The sequence below is a fragment of the Kockiozyma suomiensis genome (genome assembly GCF_038497685.1).
Source record: "Kockiozyma suomiensis strain NRRL Y-17356 unplaced genomic scaffold V2V93scaffold_1, whole genome shotgun sequence".
Taxonomy (NCBI): Eukaryota; Fungi; Ascomycota; class Lipomycetes; order Lipomycetales; family Lipomycetaceae; genus Kockiozyma; species Kockiozyma suomiensis.
Genome location: NW_027117664.1, coordinates 244,535 through 260,583, shown reverse-complemented (window position 1 = coordinate 260,583; position 16,049 = coordinate 244,535). Strand labels below are relative to the sequence as shown.

The 16,049-nt window shown below is 45.1% G+C and overlaps 6 protein-coding genes across 6 annotated transcripts; 4 read left to right on the top strand and 2 right to left on the bottom strand.

The window, feature by feature from the left end:
* The first annotated feature begins 52 nt into the window (after window positions 1–52).
* V2V93DRAFT_362027 (uncharacterized protein) lies at window positions 53–978 on the top strand. Its single transcript, XM_066908248.1, has 5 exons — window positions 53–182; window positions 252–292; window positions 360–388; window positions 443–482; window positions 551–978. The coding sequence occupies exons 1-5, from the start codon at window positions 162–164 to the stop codon at window positions 639–641; spliced, it is 222 nt and encodes a 73-aa protein (XP_066768356.1). The 5' UTR covers window positions 53–161; the 3' UTR covers window positions 642–978.
* On the top strand, window positions 969–4,109 carry V2V93DRAFT_362024 (exocyst complex component Sec5-domain-containing protein). The gene is made up of 4 exons (XM_066908247.1): window positions 969–1,297; window positions 1,360–1,494; window positions 1,550–1,695; window positions 1,760–4,109. The coding sequence occupies exons 1-4, from the start codon at window positions 1,144–1,146 to the stop codon at window positions 4,061–4,063; spliced, it is 2,739 nt and encodes a 912-aa protein (XP_066768355.1). The 5' UTR covers window positions 969–1,143; the 3' UTR covers window positions 4,064–4,109.
* A 43-nt stretch (window positions 4,110–4,152) lies between these two features.
* On the bottom strand, window positions 4,153–5,735 carry V2V93DRAFT_319621 (JmjC domain, hydroxylase-domain-containing protein; the record flags this gene model as incomplete). Its single annotated transcript, XM_066907282.1, has 2 exons — window positions 4,153–5,358; window positions 5,409–5,735. The coding sequence occupies 2 exons, from the start codon at window positions 5,733–5,735 to the stop codon at window positions 4,153–4,155; spliced, it is 1,533 nt and encodes a 510-aa protein (XP_066768354.1).
* Window positions 5,736–6,740: 1,005 nt separating this feature from the next.
* V2V93DRAFT_362022 (uncharacterized protein) lies at window positions 6,741–7,813 on the top strand. The gene has a single exon (XM_066908246.1). It carries the CDS (start codon window positions 6,809–6,811, stop codon window positions 7,766–7,768), a length of 960 nt encoding a protein of 319 aa, XP_066768353.1. The 5' UTR covers window positions 6,741–6,808; the 3' UTR covers window positions 7,769–7,813.
* A 356-nt stretch (window positions 7,814–8,169) lies between these two features.
* Window positions 8,170–10,984, top strand: V2V93DRAFT_362020 (uncharacterized protein). The gene has a single exon (XM_066908245.1). The coding sequence runs from the start codon at window positions 8,463–8,465 to the stop codon at window positions 10,767–10,769; it is 2,307 nt and encodes a 768-aa protein (XP_066768352.1). The 5' UTR covers window positions 8,170–8,462; the 3' UTR covers window positions 10,770–10,984.
* A 258-nt stretch (window positions 10,985–11,242) lies between these two features.
* V2V93DRAFT_341278 (uncharacterized protein) lies at window positions 11,243–15,929 on the bottom strand (the record flags this gene model as incomplete). The annotated part of the gene is made up of 8 exons (XM_066907806.1): window positions 15,836–15,929; window positions 15,574–15,740; window positions 15,384–15,507; window positions 15,143–15,325; window positions 13,824–15,081; window positions 12,815–13,709; window positions 11,633–12,751; window positions 11,243–11,590 (listed from the first exon to the last, which is right to left on the bottom strand). The coding sequence occupies exons 1-8, from the start codon at window positions 15,864–15,866 to the stop codon at window positions 11,243–11,245; spliced, it is 4,125 nt and encodes a 1,374-aa protein (XP_066768351.1). The 5' UTR covers window positions 15,867–15,929.
* Window positions 15,930–16,049: the final 120 nt, after the last annotated feature.

The window sequence follows — 16,049 nt, the reverse complement described above, 5'->3', positions numbered from 1 at the left end:
TACACAAATGAGTGTCGTCATCACCTTGCGTATACCAGTCATCTCGGTTTAACCCGCCTCCACGACTCTCCCCTACTATACACACCGTCACCGTGTTTTCTTTTCGTTCATTGCTGCCTCAAACAGCCTTCTATTTTAGACAAGTCTACTCAACCTCGAGAATGGCTGGAAATTCATACATCGTAAGTGGCAGAACCCGAGATCGCTAGCTGATCTACTATGTTGGATACAGTACTGACCCTGCTCGCTAGATCAAATTCAAAGAAGGGTCTACTGACGAAGAGGTTACCCAGTGAGTCCTTATTTCTGAGTATGCTCTCAAGTATTGTCCATTGTGTGCTAATATGACTTGTTCTTAGGCTTAAGAAGGATCTCACTGATTCTGGAGGTATATCGAACCATCATTGAATCATTCGATCTCTCGCCTAATAGATTTGTTTAGCTGAAATCACTCACGAGTATTCTTTGATCAAGGGTATTGCGTAAGTACATATCTGAATTTAGAGTACTCTCTGAGTATTCTGTATACTGAAGCTAACACTTGGATAAGTGTTACTCTGCCAGAGGATCAAGTGACCACGCTTGAAAGCAACCCTCATGTTGACCTTATCGAGAAGGACCAGGAAGTTCATATCTCTTAGGCTATGATGAGAAATTTTTAACAGTGAAACTCACTTTATGAGCTTTAATTAGTTGATTTTGGGTAGATGGATTGGGAATCAATGTTGTAGGTTCTGCTAGTGTTAGTTCTTGTCTGTATCGTCTAATTGAGCATTTCATTTTTTTTTCTTTCAAGCTCTAATACTGAAATGTATTTTATTATTATATTGTTGCTAAGCTAGAAAATTTTTGCGGATAGAAGGATGTTTGCGTGCAAGAGGTCGATGAGGTAGACTTCTTGACTCTCCCAAAGCGTAAAGGCTCATCGTCGCTTGCCCACAAGCTCGAAGAGTCGCATTCCCAAATCTAATTAACAAATCTCCTGTCAATCCCGAACTGACAACAAAAGCTACGAATTCGAAATTTGAGCTGACTCTCGCTGCAAGAACTGCTATTTGTTCTAGATCTAAACAATCACAACTTGTATTATAAAGTAGATTTTCCCTGGGTAGCAACGTTCGAGACCAGGGGCTTCGTCAAATCATGAACTCTGGCTTTGACGAGGTCTATCGCTTCTACGGCTTCGATGACCAGTTCCCAATTGCTTGGACAGATGCTAATCTGGACGAAAAGCGATTTGCTTTCAATTTGGGCGGTGATGCATATCAGGTAGATAAAAAGGATAGAGATGGAAATCGTGAGTGCCTGTATTCAACAACCCCTTGTTGCGTCCATTGTTTACATATTAGTGATATATAGGCGAACTACAACGAAATTTCGATGCTTTCGTCAAAATGAAAAGTACGGTTGACACCGCATATCTTGAGATGAGAAAAGATTTTCTACAGGAGCAAAAGCAATGGGGTACAGCCAACATCTCTCGAGGAATAGATGGTAAGACGCAAATATGCATCTCGACATGTCTGTGCTAATTCCATTTATGAAACAGATGCCAATGAACGAGCGGTGTGGATTATGAAACCGATTATTGACGGCAAGGCAGTTGCGGATCGCCTCAAAAGCACTCTTTCATTGATTGATAAGCATCGTTATTTATTCGACCTGCCAGCGTCTCTTCAAAACAGTATTTCAGTAGTAAGTACTGCCGTGTGATTACGAATAGATTGTTTCAAATTAGAATATCATCTAACAGCATCAGGGTGATAACGAGCTGCTCTTACGCGATTATCGACGCGGCCGTGGCCTTACGGAAGAGATTCGCTCGCTGCCGCACACATCTGAGCTAACAGACTATTACATTCAACAACGTCGAGTGATTGAAAGAATTTGGGAAGAAGTGGAAGACGTTATTGAGGACTATAAAGAAGACGTATGGGAAAAACTTATACATGCCTCAACTGAAGGTATCACTTATCTTACCTACATCACAATTCTTCTCGAACTTGGCGTCGAGGACAACCCAATCTGGGTGTGGCTAAAATCGCAGATTGAAAATCTCAAGCTCCAGATGAGTGACAGTTTTCATGAGCTAAACACCTTCTTATACATGCTTCAACAAAGTCTGGAGACCACTGCGAAACTAGATGGCGAGTCTTTTGTTCATTATTTTCTCCGAGCTGTGAAAATGCCCATGGATGACAATGACATCATGCGCGACACTCCAGAAATTGTGACCACCTGGTTCAGAATGAAGGAAGTTGTAGAGGAGGTCGTCAATCATTTTGGAGCGCATATCGGTAATCTGTGGCTTTGTATGAAAGGCTTTCTTGATGGCCAAACGCAAAAAAGCTTACCTCAAAGTATTAATGGAGAATCTAAAGCACATCTGGTGTTTACTAGGGAACAAGAGGCTGAGCTGCGTAATGATGGCAAGGAGATTGTCGAAATGTTCACATTAAAAGTGGTCGAGTTCTTTTTGAACACCAGGTCTGAGTGCGAAGAAAAGTCAAACATGAAAAGGCCTCAGCGAGCCGAGACTGATGACTTTGGAATTCGTGAAGGAAAGAGAAAAGCGGCACTATTTCAGCCTTCGAAAGACGAGGAAGATAAAAATGTTATGAGTATGCAAAATTCAAGCGTTGCGTCTCTTTCCGCAAGTGCGATGCTTGCAACTTCTCTGAAGAACGATCGCGTCGCAGATGCACAGAAATTCATGGACAATGGCAATAGGCCTATTACACCACCTCCGTCGGCGACCCTGGCTGTTCCGCAGTCCACTGCATCGCCAGGGTCATTGAAAAATTTTGAGTTATATGCTTTTCTGCCTCCAGGTGCAAATGCAATCGCCACCACATATTTTTTGGCTGGGTTGGTTGGCACAATTGGAACAGTTGCCAGTGAGCTGTCTACTCTGGCAATTTCAACAAGACATATAGAAACACTACGCAACATGGTGTCAACCGTGCGAGAGCGATGCACTTCGGCAAGCTGTTTGGCTTGGCAGCAAGATGCAAAGCGGCTTAATTTGCTTGAGGATTGGCGTTATGCGTCTGCAGCAAACGGTACGCGGCTACCTACTCTGTTTTTGACGTATCAAACTGCTGTATGGCAAGGATTGCATCGTGTAATGTATGCCGAAAATGCCAAGCGAAAAGCAGATGTGCATGTGGTCATGCCACCAAGCTCCAAGATTGTGTCGAATATCAAGACGCAATTTGTCAATTCTATATTTCTTGTTATTGACGGGATTATGCATGATGCGGTAGCATCAGACAAGAAACATGATGACGGTGATAGTTCCAGATTTTCAGTTCCATCTGAATCAAGGATATTGTTAACAATCTGTAATATCTATGAACTTAGAGAGTCTATCGTGCCGCGAATGTTTGAGCGATTCTCAAAGTTTTTTGGCATAACGCTCACTGATAATTCAAATATTATGGGTGATGCACTGAAGCAAGCTGATGAGCAGCTGTTCAATGCTTTCACGAAAAAGAAACGGAGCTTAATGTCTGGCATAGTTCGTACCGGAATTTTAAAATCGGGAATTCAATGGGCAGAGCGGGACAAACCAACGGATGTCAGTCCGTATGTTTATAAAGCATTACTGGCATTGGTTCATGTGCATGCACAGGTATCGTCAGTTGCGCCGTCACTTATTGAACGAGTTATTTCAGAGCTTTTGAAGCATGTCATTGTTACTATTGTTGAGTGCTTTAGAAGTATTGATAAGTTTTCTTTCGGTGGACTTTTGCAGGCTACGATTGACGTACAACTAATTGATCAAGAAATGTCAAATTACATCACCTCAGAAATTGAAGAGTTGTGCAAGACTGCATATAGCACAGTGCAGGAAAGTACAGACAGATCACAACTGGGCGTCGATGCTATGGCTTCTCAATTGGAGGAAATGAAGCGGCTTCTTGGTCGCTGTCATAAAAACTCTAGAGTAGAGTTTTTGTGTTTCAAAAAAGAGAAGAGGAGTAAATACGAGCCAGTGGATAATCCTCCACTACAGCACAAGAATGGTCAAAGTGGATCGGGATATCAAAACATTCGTTAAGAATCCACGATTAAACAAAATATGTATAAATATAACAATATTCGTGTAAATTTCAAAACTCCCATGTGATTTCTTTCGCCCAAAAACATTTAAGTAGAGACTCCAACACTGTTACCTGCCAGTTCTTTTTCCCTTTGTTTCCGTTCCTCGCGACGCTGACGCCTCTCAGCTTTCTTTCTCGCTTTTACTCTAGCTTCAAGATCGGGAACGTTGATTCCAACAGAGTCAGACATGCATTTACAGTTTTCTGCATCACGACCGATATCTAACCAGTTTTCAGTTGCAAAATTTACACTCTCTGCGCAGTTGTATCCAAGATTGTAGCCTGCATGGTAACCGTACGGGTAGGTAATGACAAACTCGCCTTGTCTGTGAACTAGCTTGTTCACTTTAATTCCTTTGCTTTTCAGAAATGCTGGCGATATGTTAAAAGTTTTGTGTCGTAAGAACTCTTTGCACTCTTTATACTCCGTAGGGAAAATAGACCGCATCATATTAAAGAACTTTGGCCGGTCAGCTTGGGAAATGGAGTACCACTGTTTAGGAGCACCGAAGTGGATATAGTTGATTGAGTAAAGGTCCATATCCTCTACATGCCACGCAAAACTAGACTTCCACATTCCAAAATATAAGTAGGCTGTGTTGACACCTGGAAGATCTTTTCCAAGATCGTTCAGCAAATTGTCTAACTTTGCCACGTTCCATGATTTTGTTTGATTTGTGAAAAGGCTTCCCAATAAATCGGCACCATACAGCGGGTTGTTATATGTGATTGTTTTCCAGTATATCTTCTCGAGTTCAGCACATCTCTCATCAGTGAATTCCGATGCGTCAAACCGATAATCAAAGTTCTCAAATTCAGCAAGTTCCTGTACGGATAGCTCTCCGCGTTTTTTCTTTTCAACGGTTGTCGTTGAAGCAGTAGAGGCAGGTGACGAAGCGTCGGTAATTTTAGCTCTCTTTCTAGGATGATCTGAAGTCACCGCTCTTCCTTTACGTCGTTCTCCTCTTTTTGCAGGTGGCTGATGATCTGACTCTTCTGACAACGCCCTCCATTGTGGAAGAGTATATGATCGTCCTTTCTCTATGTTAGCTTGAGAAAACACGCCAGCTGATCCGGAGATATGCTGAACGATGGGTCTCTTTATTCTGATATTTCTTATCTGTTGATCTGACAATTCTGGTAGGGCATCAAGCCATTCCTTGGGAGGTATTACTTTAACGATGCCGCTTCTCATACCGTAAGAGTCGATTCTCTTGATAAATTTGGGGAATGATTCGAATTGCTCCATTGTCTGCTCATGATTTAGAAAAGACTCGTAAGGAAACAAAAAAAATTTCTTACAGGTCTGAAAACGGGGACTGTATCCTCAAAATAGTGATCAGGAGTAATAGGATCCAAGTTGTCATCTGCTTCGTCGTCTTCGACATCATCTTCCGAATCTTCGCACAACAAAGCATCCGGATCAAGAAAGCTGCTATCGCCCAAAGCAGGAGGAGTGAAAGGTTCGGGTTCAGGCGCAACTATTTCTTGCTCTGCCTTGGGTCGGATCTGTGAAACTTGATATAATCTGTCGGTAAGAATCTGACGAAGGTAGTCCGGAGCCACAGGGTAAGGTAATTCGTGATTCTGTGGAGAGGGATAGACGACATCAGGAGAATTCAAGAGCATAGACAGCGGTATCGCAGAGCCATATTTATAATTTGAGGGTTGTTCCCTCGGAATAGGTAGCTGTGTGAGTCGTGGAGCGTATGTTGAGTGATTGAAAGAGGCATCGATGAGAGAGTGCTGTTGTGAATATTGAGGAGGAGGCAACGAGGAATAATTCAGTGAAAGAGGTAGCTGTAATGGAGGTGCGGGGGCTACCAGGCCTCCACGCTTCTGCTTATCATTATCGGTACTGCGGTCTGCTGCTGACAACATTGCGGTGGTTACGGAAAGCGTCAACTGGCAACAATAGTATCTGTTCTCCGAGTCGGCAATCTAGACGATTAGGGCACAGCGGAGAGAATGGTCTCCAATATCAGTCACATGACTAATAACGTAATCAAAGTACAAATGCTTCGACAAGTCACTGGCGAGCAACGAAACAGGAAGCGGAAGTAAAAAAAACGGTGCCCAAATATTTGAAATAGAGGAAGTATTCTGATTTAACAGAGAGTCACTCGATATCATAGAGTTTTCAACAATAGAGAATCTGGCCGGTGCTTAAGACTGCTGTGCTTCTGCAATCATCGGTTATTGTTTGTTGAGAATGTCAAGCCACTTCAAATCGGTTCAAATCCCATAACTCTCCTCAAAGCAGAATATATTAGATGCTTACAGTTGCTTATACTTTACATATATCTCTCTCATGACAATGTTATGAGAAGATATGAACTGTGCACTATGTTACTCTGCGACTTGAAATGTTTGTCGCCTTTCGCTCCTTACCAATTCTATAACTACCAATATTAAGCCAGTTAGCATATCAAAACAGTTTAGAAAAGCATTATATTGTGCCTTTCAGCAGCCGAAACGTTACATCCCCATATCCAAAATAAAATGCCAGCCCTTAACCGCAATTCTCATACACCAATAATGACATAAGCACTTATAAAGGCTGAATCGTCGGTCGAAACACCGCCCGGAGTTGGGTCCGTGGCCAGATTCTCCGCACTTGCAATTATAAATACTCTAAGCTCCTTCTTATTCTGTTCTCCACTAGTCTACTCTGCTCAATTGGCTTAATACATTTAATCACAATGAAGATTTTGATCACTGGTGCAGCCGGCTTTATTGGCCAACTTCTTGCAAAAGAACTTCTCACAAACCCTGACAACGAGCTCATCCTTGTTGACATCATCGAGCCACCCGTTCCTGCAGGAAGCAAATATCCTGACAATGCTACTACGATCAAAGCCGACCTTGCTTCATCTGCTTTGGAAATTATCACAAAAGATCTTGATGCTGTCTATGTCTTCCACGGTATTATGTCTGCCGGTGCGGAAGCCAATTTTGAGCTGGGAATGACAGCCAACATTGACGCTACTCGGGCTCTCCTCGAAGCTTTGAGACTAAGCGGCAGGGATTCTCCAATTCGTGTTCTTTATGCATCATCTCAGGCAGTATACGGAATGCCGACACCGGATATCGTTACTGAAGCAGTTGTGCCTACTCCTGAGTCATCGTATGGTGCTCAAAAACTCATATGTGAGACCCTGATCAATGACTATACGCGTCGGGGATTTATTGATGGCTTTGCATTCAGATTTCCTACCATTTCTGTTCGTCCTGGCAAGCCTACCGCTGCAGCCTCTTCTTTCCTAAGTGGTATGATTCGCGAGCCTCTGGCAGGACTGCCATGTGTCATTCCCATTGAGAACCGCCAGTTTGCGCACTGGATTTGCTCTCCACGTACTCTTGTCGCCAATCTTCTTTACGCGTTGACTATGCCGTCAGATGCAGCACCAAAGCATATTCGTGTTGTTAACCTCCCCGGAATTGGTGTTACCGTGCAAGAGATGATCGATGCTCTTGAGGCTATTGGAGGAAAGGCCGCCGTTGAATTGATCAGCGAAAAGGAAGTACCAGAACTGCGAGACATTTTGTACTCGTGGCCTCCGAATTTCGACAACAAGAGAGCCTATGATATGGGTTTCAAGCCCGATCAGCCGTTTGTCGATACCGTTAAGGATTACTATGAGATGTTTGTCAAAAAATAGGCGATCACCTAGTAATGAATAATATTAAATTTAATAAAACTAGAATTCTTTTTACAGCGTAAAGTCAGAAAATACGAGAAAATAGGACTAATGCTCATCGAGCTAATGTACACTCGCTAAACCTGAAACCCTACTACTTTTCGATGGTATGTGACGCTAATAGAGAAATTCTCATAAACCCATGAGGACAGCGACATCACGCACAAGCTAATAAGAGAAATGCTTTGTTGAAGTAAATAGGAGAGCAGAAAAGTATTTGAAACCGCATTCAGAAGAAGACTGCTCTTGTGCGGGAGCTGCTACGTAGTCCTTGAATGAGGATCTGCCAAAATAGGGTTCGCACGCGAGTAGGCCCTTGTTTTATTATGCTTAACCCTGCCAAAGGTACATCAACGCTATGTCTATATGCTCGATTAATGATGCCGCTTCAAAGCCTGAGATGCATTTTATTCTGTTAAAACTTACAGTGTAGCTATATCTACCTTTTTGTATTTGTGCTTTACAGATTACTGGGAAATATTGTTAATAGTTTTGAGAATGGGTGCTTACAGTGCCCTTACTACATCATACCGAGTCTCGCGTGGCTATCTATCGAACAAGGGCCTTCTATTTATCATCATGAACGCCCTGAATCTGAGGAACAAAATTAGCCGCGACTGCCACGTTCTATTTCTATCTTTAGTATCCGAAGACAATGCCCCTTGTTAGACGACCCCCTTTGGTTGAGGACTACTTTATAACTATGGCTCCGGTCGCGCAATCCCTGTTAATCTTTTTTCTCTTTTTCTCGCACCAGTTTCACTTCATTCATTCTTCTGTACAATACTACTTGTCTACTCCTGAACTTACCATGACTGTTCTCAGCAATCCTGAGCATGTCACAATGGAGGATCTGGTGTTGCCCCCGAGAGGCCGTTGTCAACAGCCCACTCCTAGTGATTTATCGTGCTTTCCAACACAAGCGGCCACGCATATGATGAGGCCTCTTACGCCTGAACGTCGCGTGCTTACTGTCAACGACTTATTTGACACCCCGTCATCTATTGAGCTATCTGAAAACGATTCAGCAGTATCTCTTACCAATTTTTCGGATTTACTCGAGCGCGACCAATCTCCGGACTCCGCAATCAGTACACGCTCGGCTTCTCGGCAAAACGAAGTCATCGACTACTCGACTCCGCTGAGGCCAAAGCCGTTAGTGCAAAATAAGTCGGCGCGTAAGGCTAAGAATACGTCAAGGGCCTATGATGGACGACTCCGGTCTTACAGTCTGGATATTCATATTGCTGAATTTAGCTCAATGCTTAGCCGAATCCGGGAGCATGCCTATCCAGATATTATTTTCTCCGAGAAGCACTCGAGGTTGTTAAAACACAGCAAGCTTAAAATTCACGTAATTCCTTGCACGGAACAAGATTTCTGCAAAGGATTGACATTCGAGAATTTGGGCTGCCACGCGGCCTATGCAAAGGCCTTAACTGATCTTGACTGTCATTTGCCTGAAAAAGCTCAAAAGCTGGAAGCATATGAAAGTATTCGGAACATGACTCACCTCTATCGGGTTTTTATTCCCTTAACACCAGCCAATCAATTTATTCGTCCTGAGTGGATTGCTGAGGCTCTCGAGAGCCACGGCAAGCGACGCCAGGCAAAAATCACAAAAGGAGAAAAGGTCACTGAGCGCGGAAGATTGAATTTAACTGTTGAAAAGGCCCAAGAGCTGTGGGACAAGCTGTTAGATGTCAACGGGAGTGAATGCGGACACGTTCTCGATGTATTAATCACAGCGCTCTACAGTTGTAAAGTCAAGATTCCCGCTAATCATCATGGAGAGGAGGTGGCCGACTTTGAAATTGGTCGGCCGCAAAACATGTTTTTTGTCTTTGCGCGTTCATTTGAAGACTCTGTTTCCAAAGGTGAAAATCTTCGTCAGCCTGAGCTTCGAGCGTACACCTCCGTTATCTGGAAAAGAGTGCTGACAGAAGTCCAGCGCGAAGTTTTCAGAATCATGGGTGATGAAATGGATCAGATTCATCGGATTGTACATCCGACCTATAAGTACAACCCGAGAAGGAGCACTGTCGACGTCGAAGAGTTTGATTCGAGCGACCAGACTTCTCCTGGAGTTTGTAATTCATCCCGGCGTTCCTCTACTGAGAGCAGATCCCGGCGTTCCTCTACTGAGAGCAGTCAGAAACCAAGTTTCAAGCGCAAGCAAGCTGACACGAATGCAGACTCGGCAGCATCTAATGCGAAGCGCTTGAGACCGAGGAGCGATCTTGTGGATTGCGAAATTGCAGATAGTTCAAGTGCTCAGCCCTCTGATCATATTTATTCTCCAATTCCCCAGATATACGAGTCACAACTTGTCTCTACTTTAGAGGCGATAGTCCCCTCAGTTACGGATAAATTTGAGACTTTCTTTTCTCCAAATTTCATCATCGTTGAAGGTACTCAGTCAGTCCGAGAAACAGCAGAGCCAACTCAAGAAGGGCAAGATACTGAAAGCGACATACTCGAAGTTGACAGTATCAATGACACGCTGTTTGATCAAATCTTGACTAGGCCGTGGCCTGAATCAATGAATGAGTTTCTGTCGAGTCCTTCTATCTGTTCAGATCAAGCTGCTACCCCAGACTACATTTCTCAGCAGCAAGTGTTTGACACAGACCTTTTGGAGCTGCAGGCACAGACGCAACTGCAACTGCCCTCGGAGCTAACTCAACTGGAATTTCAACACTTTTTCACAGTCGACAATTTTGAACTTAACTTTCCGGAATTTGACGACTTACCGCCTAGTCTGGAGCTCAATATGAATATGCAAGCTACTTTCAGCGGTTTGGGCCTCGATCCCTCTAACGATGTGATTGCATTTGCTGAATATCTCGTGAATCAGCCAACTACAATGCAACCGACAGCGATTAATACTCCTATAAGTGACGATTTGATGACCAAATACAAGCTCATTAGTAGCAGTACTTTGGGTACTTGCACACAGTAACATCGAGATAAAATTAGCCTGTTTTTTTGTTGTGTTTATACCTTGTTTCTGTTCATACCTCGTTTCTGTTTATACCTTGTTTCTGTTTCATATAAAGTCTCTTTGAGCACAAAAACTACAAGAAAAAAATATCTGTTTTTCTATTCTAGCTTTCTGTGACCACTATATTTACTGCATGCAATTTGTTCCTCATTTTGATTTTCTAAATTTGATTCTGAATATTTGGTTGTAACAATATTATTATATTTGTACATGTTTAATCTTCCTCCACCGCACCAAAGCCTGCGTAAATTCTTCCAAGAGCATACAGTCTTTCAGTTGACGATGATTCTTACGATATCTTTCATTGAACTAATCATAAACTGAATGATTACCAGAAATCTCTTTTTTAAACTTAAAACAGATACAAAGTGTACACACAGATTCAAATCATAACACACGAAAATAGAAATATACAACATACAAAGGATCATTTAAAATTTCTCAAAATCTGCAAAGGCACTATCATCAAACATCGCTTTAGTAGCATGAGAAGTCTTTGCCGGATCATTCTCACCACTAACTTCTTTACTATCTTCCAAAGTTGCAAATGCATTATCAAACTCATCAACCGGGTTTCCAGAGCCGAAGCCGCCTGGCATACCGCTGCTAATAGGAATCTTGGGAGGTAATGGCGGGCCTCCGCTCAAGCTTGTATTATTAGCTGTCTGTGGAGGGGCAGAAAAAGAAGCAAACATGGCATCAAAAGCATCTTGAGCCGGAACCGGAGCAGCCGGGGAAGATGCAGCAGCCGAAAAATCAAACGGCGAAGCCGACTGTGCCTGAACCGGAGGCGGCGACACCGACGAGGAAATAGCTGCAACCGGAGCACTTGCAAAACTATCTTCAAATGAAGCAAACGCATCTTTAGGATCCGACGCAACAGGTGCAGAAGACTCTGAAAATGGTTCGGGTGAAATGATAGGCTCAGATGGTAGAGTGTATACCCCGCCTTGAGGTTCCGAGTAAGCACCAGCAGTATCCGGCCCGCTGCGTTCCAGAGATGGCGACGATTTTTTCGACGGACCAGCCGCTGCAGCTTCGGGATCAGACTCAAAATACGCAGGTGGCTCAGATGGGATACCGGTGTCAAGAGCTGCAACCTTAGGCGCTTCAACAGGAGACTTACTGGCGAGACGCATAGTTTCTCCAAACTCCTCGGGGCCCTCGTCATCAGAAGATGAGTCGTCAGCCGCAACTTCAGCAGAAGGAACTGCGTTATCATTTATATCCTCAATAGGCGGATAATCGCTAGAAAACGCAGCTTCCGGTTCAATCTCCTTAGACGTCTCCTTGGAGGCCGGAGTTGCGCCCTGGGATTTAGGAAGCAATCCTAGTCCAGAAAAGACTGCATCAAACTGTTCTCTGGTCCCTGTGTACTGTTCCGGAGTCTGCGCCTTCAAGCCAAAAGGATCTTCCTTTCCGCTTTCGGCAGCGACTGGTCGCACAGCTTCAGCAGGAATCGAATCGTTGATAGCTTCAGTCGTAAATCCACCACCCATGCTAAGTTCAGGCTCTAGGGCCTTAACATAATTGCTCTCGTCGTTGACCACTGGCGATCTGTCAGCCTCATCCTCACTTGTAGCGCCACCCTCAGACGCAGTGACTACAGACACAGAAGAATGTGGTGAATGAGTACCTGCAGCTGATGCTTCAGGTACGTTGTTTGGCGTATCCGGCCTCGATAGACCCTCCCTGACAGACTCTGGTGCATTGTTTTGCACAGACGACGAGACGCTCTCCAAATCAGCTGCACGGAGACCAGCAGCAGTACCTCCGGCCGCAATAGCCGCGGCGAGACTCACAGGTCCGGCGTTATTTGTGAATGTCGTCGTAGTCGTGGTAGATGGAGATGGCATTTCATCATCGAGGGAGTCCTCGTAGCCAGTGCGCGGGAGCGATGACGACTCTGAAGTTTCAACTGAATGAGCAGATTCCACAGGCTCGGGAAGTGATTCCACATGTTGTGTCGCAATCGTAGGCTCAGAAGCAGCTGCATCGGCTACAGCAGGTCCATCCAATGAAGATGAATGTTCTGGTGCCTGACCAAAATCGGCAAACATACTCTCAAAAATATAGCCGCCGTTTGCAGTACTCGTAGATGGTACAGTAGTAGGTGAAACAGGGGGCGAAACAGCAGGCGAAGAGAAAGTCGATCCAGGATTTGAGAAGAATGGGTTTGTTGTTGCCGACCTAGCAGAAGTAGGCGTATCTGACACAGAAGCCGCTGCGGTCGTCGTCGCCGTCGCCGCAATAGCCTCTGCCAGCTCGGATTTCGTAGACGACAAGTTCCTAGTTTGATTCTCCAGCTCGGCCTCTGCATTCATCAATTGATTGCGGTTGCTAGCCACCATCCCTTTTTGCTGGCGTGCATCCTCGCGTGCCTTCTCAGTCTCAGCCTTCAGATGTGCGGATTGCTCAGACAACTGCCGAATCTTTTCCTTCAAAGTGGCATTTTCACTTTGATCAGACTCAAGATTTGACGTTATGTCTTGGTATTGAATTTGCATTTCACGCATACCAATCTCAAGCTCACTTAGCTCCTGACGTAACTTAGCAGTTTCGTTTGTTGATACAGCCAGGTGTTGCTCGACAGCCCGGACCTTTGAAACCTCAGACTCGTAGGCACCGCGCAGGACACGCAACTTGCCTTCAATATCAGTTCGCAACGCAACCATCTTTGTAAGCTCAGCCTCAGCCTTTGCACGCTTCTCTTTCAGTGCTGCCGTTTGTGATGTCATATTACCAATCTCAGTGGACAGCTTTCCGAATTGAGTTGCTTCAGCAGAGATCTTTTGTTTAATTTCCCGGTCATCTTCTTCAACAGATGCAAAAACTGGTGCGGAGACTGGCGCAGTAGGCGCAGAAATAGGTACCGCAGAAGGCGCTGAAAACTCGGCTCTGGATTGTTCACGCACTTGAGGCTGGGGTGGAGGCGATGCAAAAGAAGTAACTGGAGGAGGCGAGAACGTAGGCTGAGGAACAACAGAAGGAGCTCGCGATCCAAACGCTGACGAGCCAGTATTTTGCGCGCTCAATGGCGTAAATGTCGAAGAACGCGAGGGGCTCGAGAAAGTAGGGGCATTCTCAATTGGTACTGGCAAAGGTGGCAAAGATGGAGCAGACGACACCACACTTGCAGACGTATAAGGTAGACCTCCTCCCGTCGATTGCTGGGTCAGAGTTTGTCCAAACGCTGAAGATGGTTTAAAGGGCTGTCGACCAGTGATGGTCGGCGACAGAGGAGGAAGAGACATAACACTCGGAGTAGGTAGCGCAGGCTGAGGTGGGATGTGAGGCGACTCGGAGGTCGAATCTTGCTGAGAAACTGCAGAAGACACGCTGGGTGAAAATTGGTGCTGAGAAGTGGGCGGAGCAGTAAATGCGGCCTCGTCGAGATCAAAAAGATCAAGTAGAGAAGACTCGGGTGCAGCTGGTTGCTGCTGCTGTCCAGTGACATCTCTCTGCTGTTGCTGCGCAGTCTGAGCCAAACCGCCAAAAGGCGTAGATTCTTGCTGTTGATTCTGATGCTGAGGCAGCTGACGTGAAGATGGAGGAATCAATGCAGGAGGAAGAGTAACAGGTAATTCAACTCCAGAAAGACGCTGCTGGACAAGATACATTGCGACAGCGAATTCATCCTTGGAAAGAAAGCCGGTATTATGAATATCAGACAAATCCCAAATCTGAGCCAAAGTATCTTCTGGCAGCTTCGAGGTCATAAAGAAGGGAACAGCAATTGCTCCGCTAATTTTTCCATTGCCTTCGCGGTCAACCGTGGCAAAAATGCTATCAAAATGTTCTTTCTGCTGCGGTGTAACTAGCCAGTCCTCATTTGGCGAGAATGATGAAACTCTGGAGACGCCAAACTGTGGGGTTTGTGATCCGCCGGTAGAGATGGGTCTCTGGGCCGGTGCAGGAGCCGGAGATATATGCCCGCCGTATGATCCTCTAGCACGAGGAGGGGGTGGCATTCCAGAGTACTGTTGAGAAATTGGAGGAGGAATTTGAGGAGTCGAATTGTTGCTTCGAGCACTGGATCTCGAGATAGGACGATCGTGAACCGCAGCTGCAGCCGTAAACAGGGCAGGAGGGATAGACTGCGGAATCGTAGGCATTGAACCATTGAGAGTGCACTGGATCAAATGCATCGCAATCACAAACTCAGTAGCATCGAGCGCTCCTCGGCGATGAATATCAGAGAGATTCCAGATTTGACCCAGTGTTTCGGTTGGAAGCTGCGCACGAAGGAAGATATCGCGAGCCACAGATCCTGAGACGAAGACAGTATATGTTAGCTGCTGATCCCGAAGAGTCTTAGATGAAATCCGTACCAGATAAAAGACTTTCAGAAGTGCTACTCTCAAAAAGCTGGATAAAGCGCGTACGGTCGGCCGGGTTCAGAGGCGGGACAGTGCCTGCTGCGAATAGCTGCGGAGTCGACTGCGAAGTAGTGTGGGCAGGAGACATACTGCGATTGAACTCAGGTTGCTCCCCAAAACGAGGCAATGGTCCGGCTACAAAGAAAATATCTTAATATCGAAATTCAGACTGGATTTATTGATGGACACATACGGCGAGACGCAAGCTCGGGAGCCAAATGCTGTCCATTTTGGACATAGCCGATAAGACGCATTGCGATAGAAAAGCCAGTTTGATTGAGAAATCCATTATTCTGATCATCGGCAATCTGCCAGATCTATCAGACGTACAATTGTTAGTATGCAGCCCATTTCAATCTAGAATTTTATGAATGATTGCATACCCGGCCGAGGACCAGAGGGGTCAAACCAGAACGCTCGAAGAGTGAACGAGCGACTTCACCCGTAACAATGCCAATTGACTCTGTATCGAGAGATTTAAAAAGCTGACCATAGAGAGATCGCTCCTCTGCTGTCAACGACAGGCGCGGCGGAGGAGGTTGGGTTGCTGCTGAAGATGTATAGAGTTAGCTCGATGCCTCTTGCCAATGTTACACTATCAAGAAATACAACGACGACAAAAAGATTGATCTATCTTGAACTTACCTGCCCCAAATACACCGGAACTAGAAGCCATGAATTTACAGGTCGACAAAAGCGTTATAAACGAATTGGTCGATTACAGAGAATAGCTGCGCAGCTGAAGCCTGTCCGAGCCGATTAAACTACACTTCCCAGGGATCAAACTCAGGCTTAGGGTATTTTGACTGCCGGATTCACCGGCATGTAAACATATGTCTCTTCCGGCTTGAGTTTCCCG

What these genes read in the sequence shown, in the direction of transcription:
- V2V93DRAFT_362024 (XM_066908247.1), top strand. Translation starts at nt 1,144, where the DNA reads ATGAACTCTGGCTTTGACGAGGTCTATCGCTTCTACGGCTTCGATGAC. An exon ending in AAAGGATAGAGATGGAAATC is followed by an intron (nt 1,298 to 1,359) that starts GTGAGTGCCTGT and finishes AGTGATATATAG; the next exon opens with GCGAACTACAACGAAATTTC. An exon ending in CATCTCTCGAGGAATAGATG is followed by an intron (nt 1,495 to 1,549) that starts GTAAGACGCAAA and finishes TTTATGAAACAG; the next exon opens with ATGCCAATGAACGAGCGGTG.
- V2V93DRAFT_362027 (XM_066908248.1), top strand. Translation starts at nt 162, where the DNA reads ATGGCTGGAAATTCATACATC. An exon ending in TGGCTGGAAATTCATACATC is followed by an intron (nt 183 to 251) that starts GTAAGTGGCAGA and finishes CCTGCTCGCTAG; the next exon opens with ATCAAATTCAAAGAAGGGTC. An exon ending in TCTTTGATCAAGGGTATTGC is followed by an intron (nt 483 to 550) that starts GTAAGTACATAT and finishes CACTTGGATAAG; the next exon opens with TGTTACTCTGCCAGAGGATC.
- V2V93DRAFT_362022 (XM_066908246.1), top strand. Translation starts at nt 6,809, where the DNA reads ATGAAGATTTTGATCACTGGTGCAGCCGGCTTTATTGGCCAACTTCTT.
- V2V93DRAFT_362020 (XM_066908245.1), top strand. Translation starts at nt 8,463, where the DNA reads ATGCCCCTTGTTAGACGACCCCCTTTGGTTGAGGACTACTTTATAACT.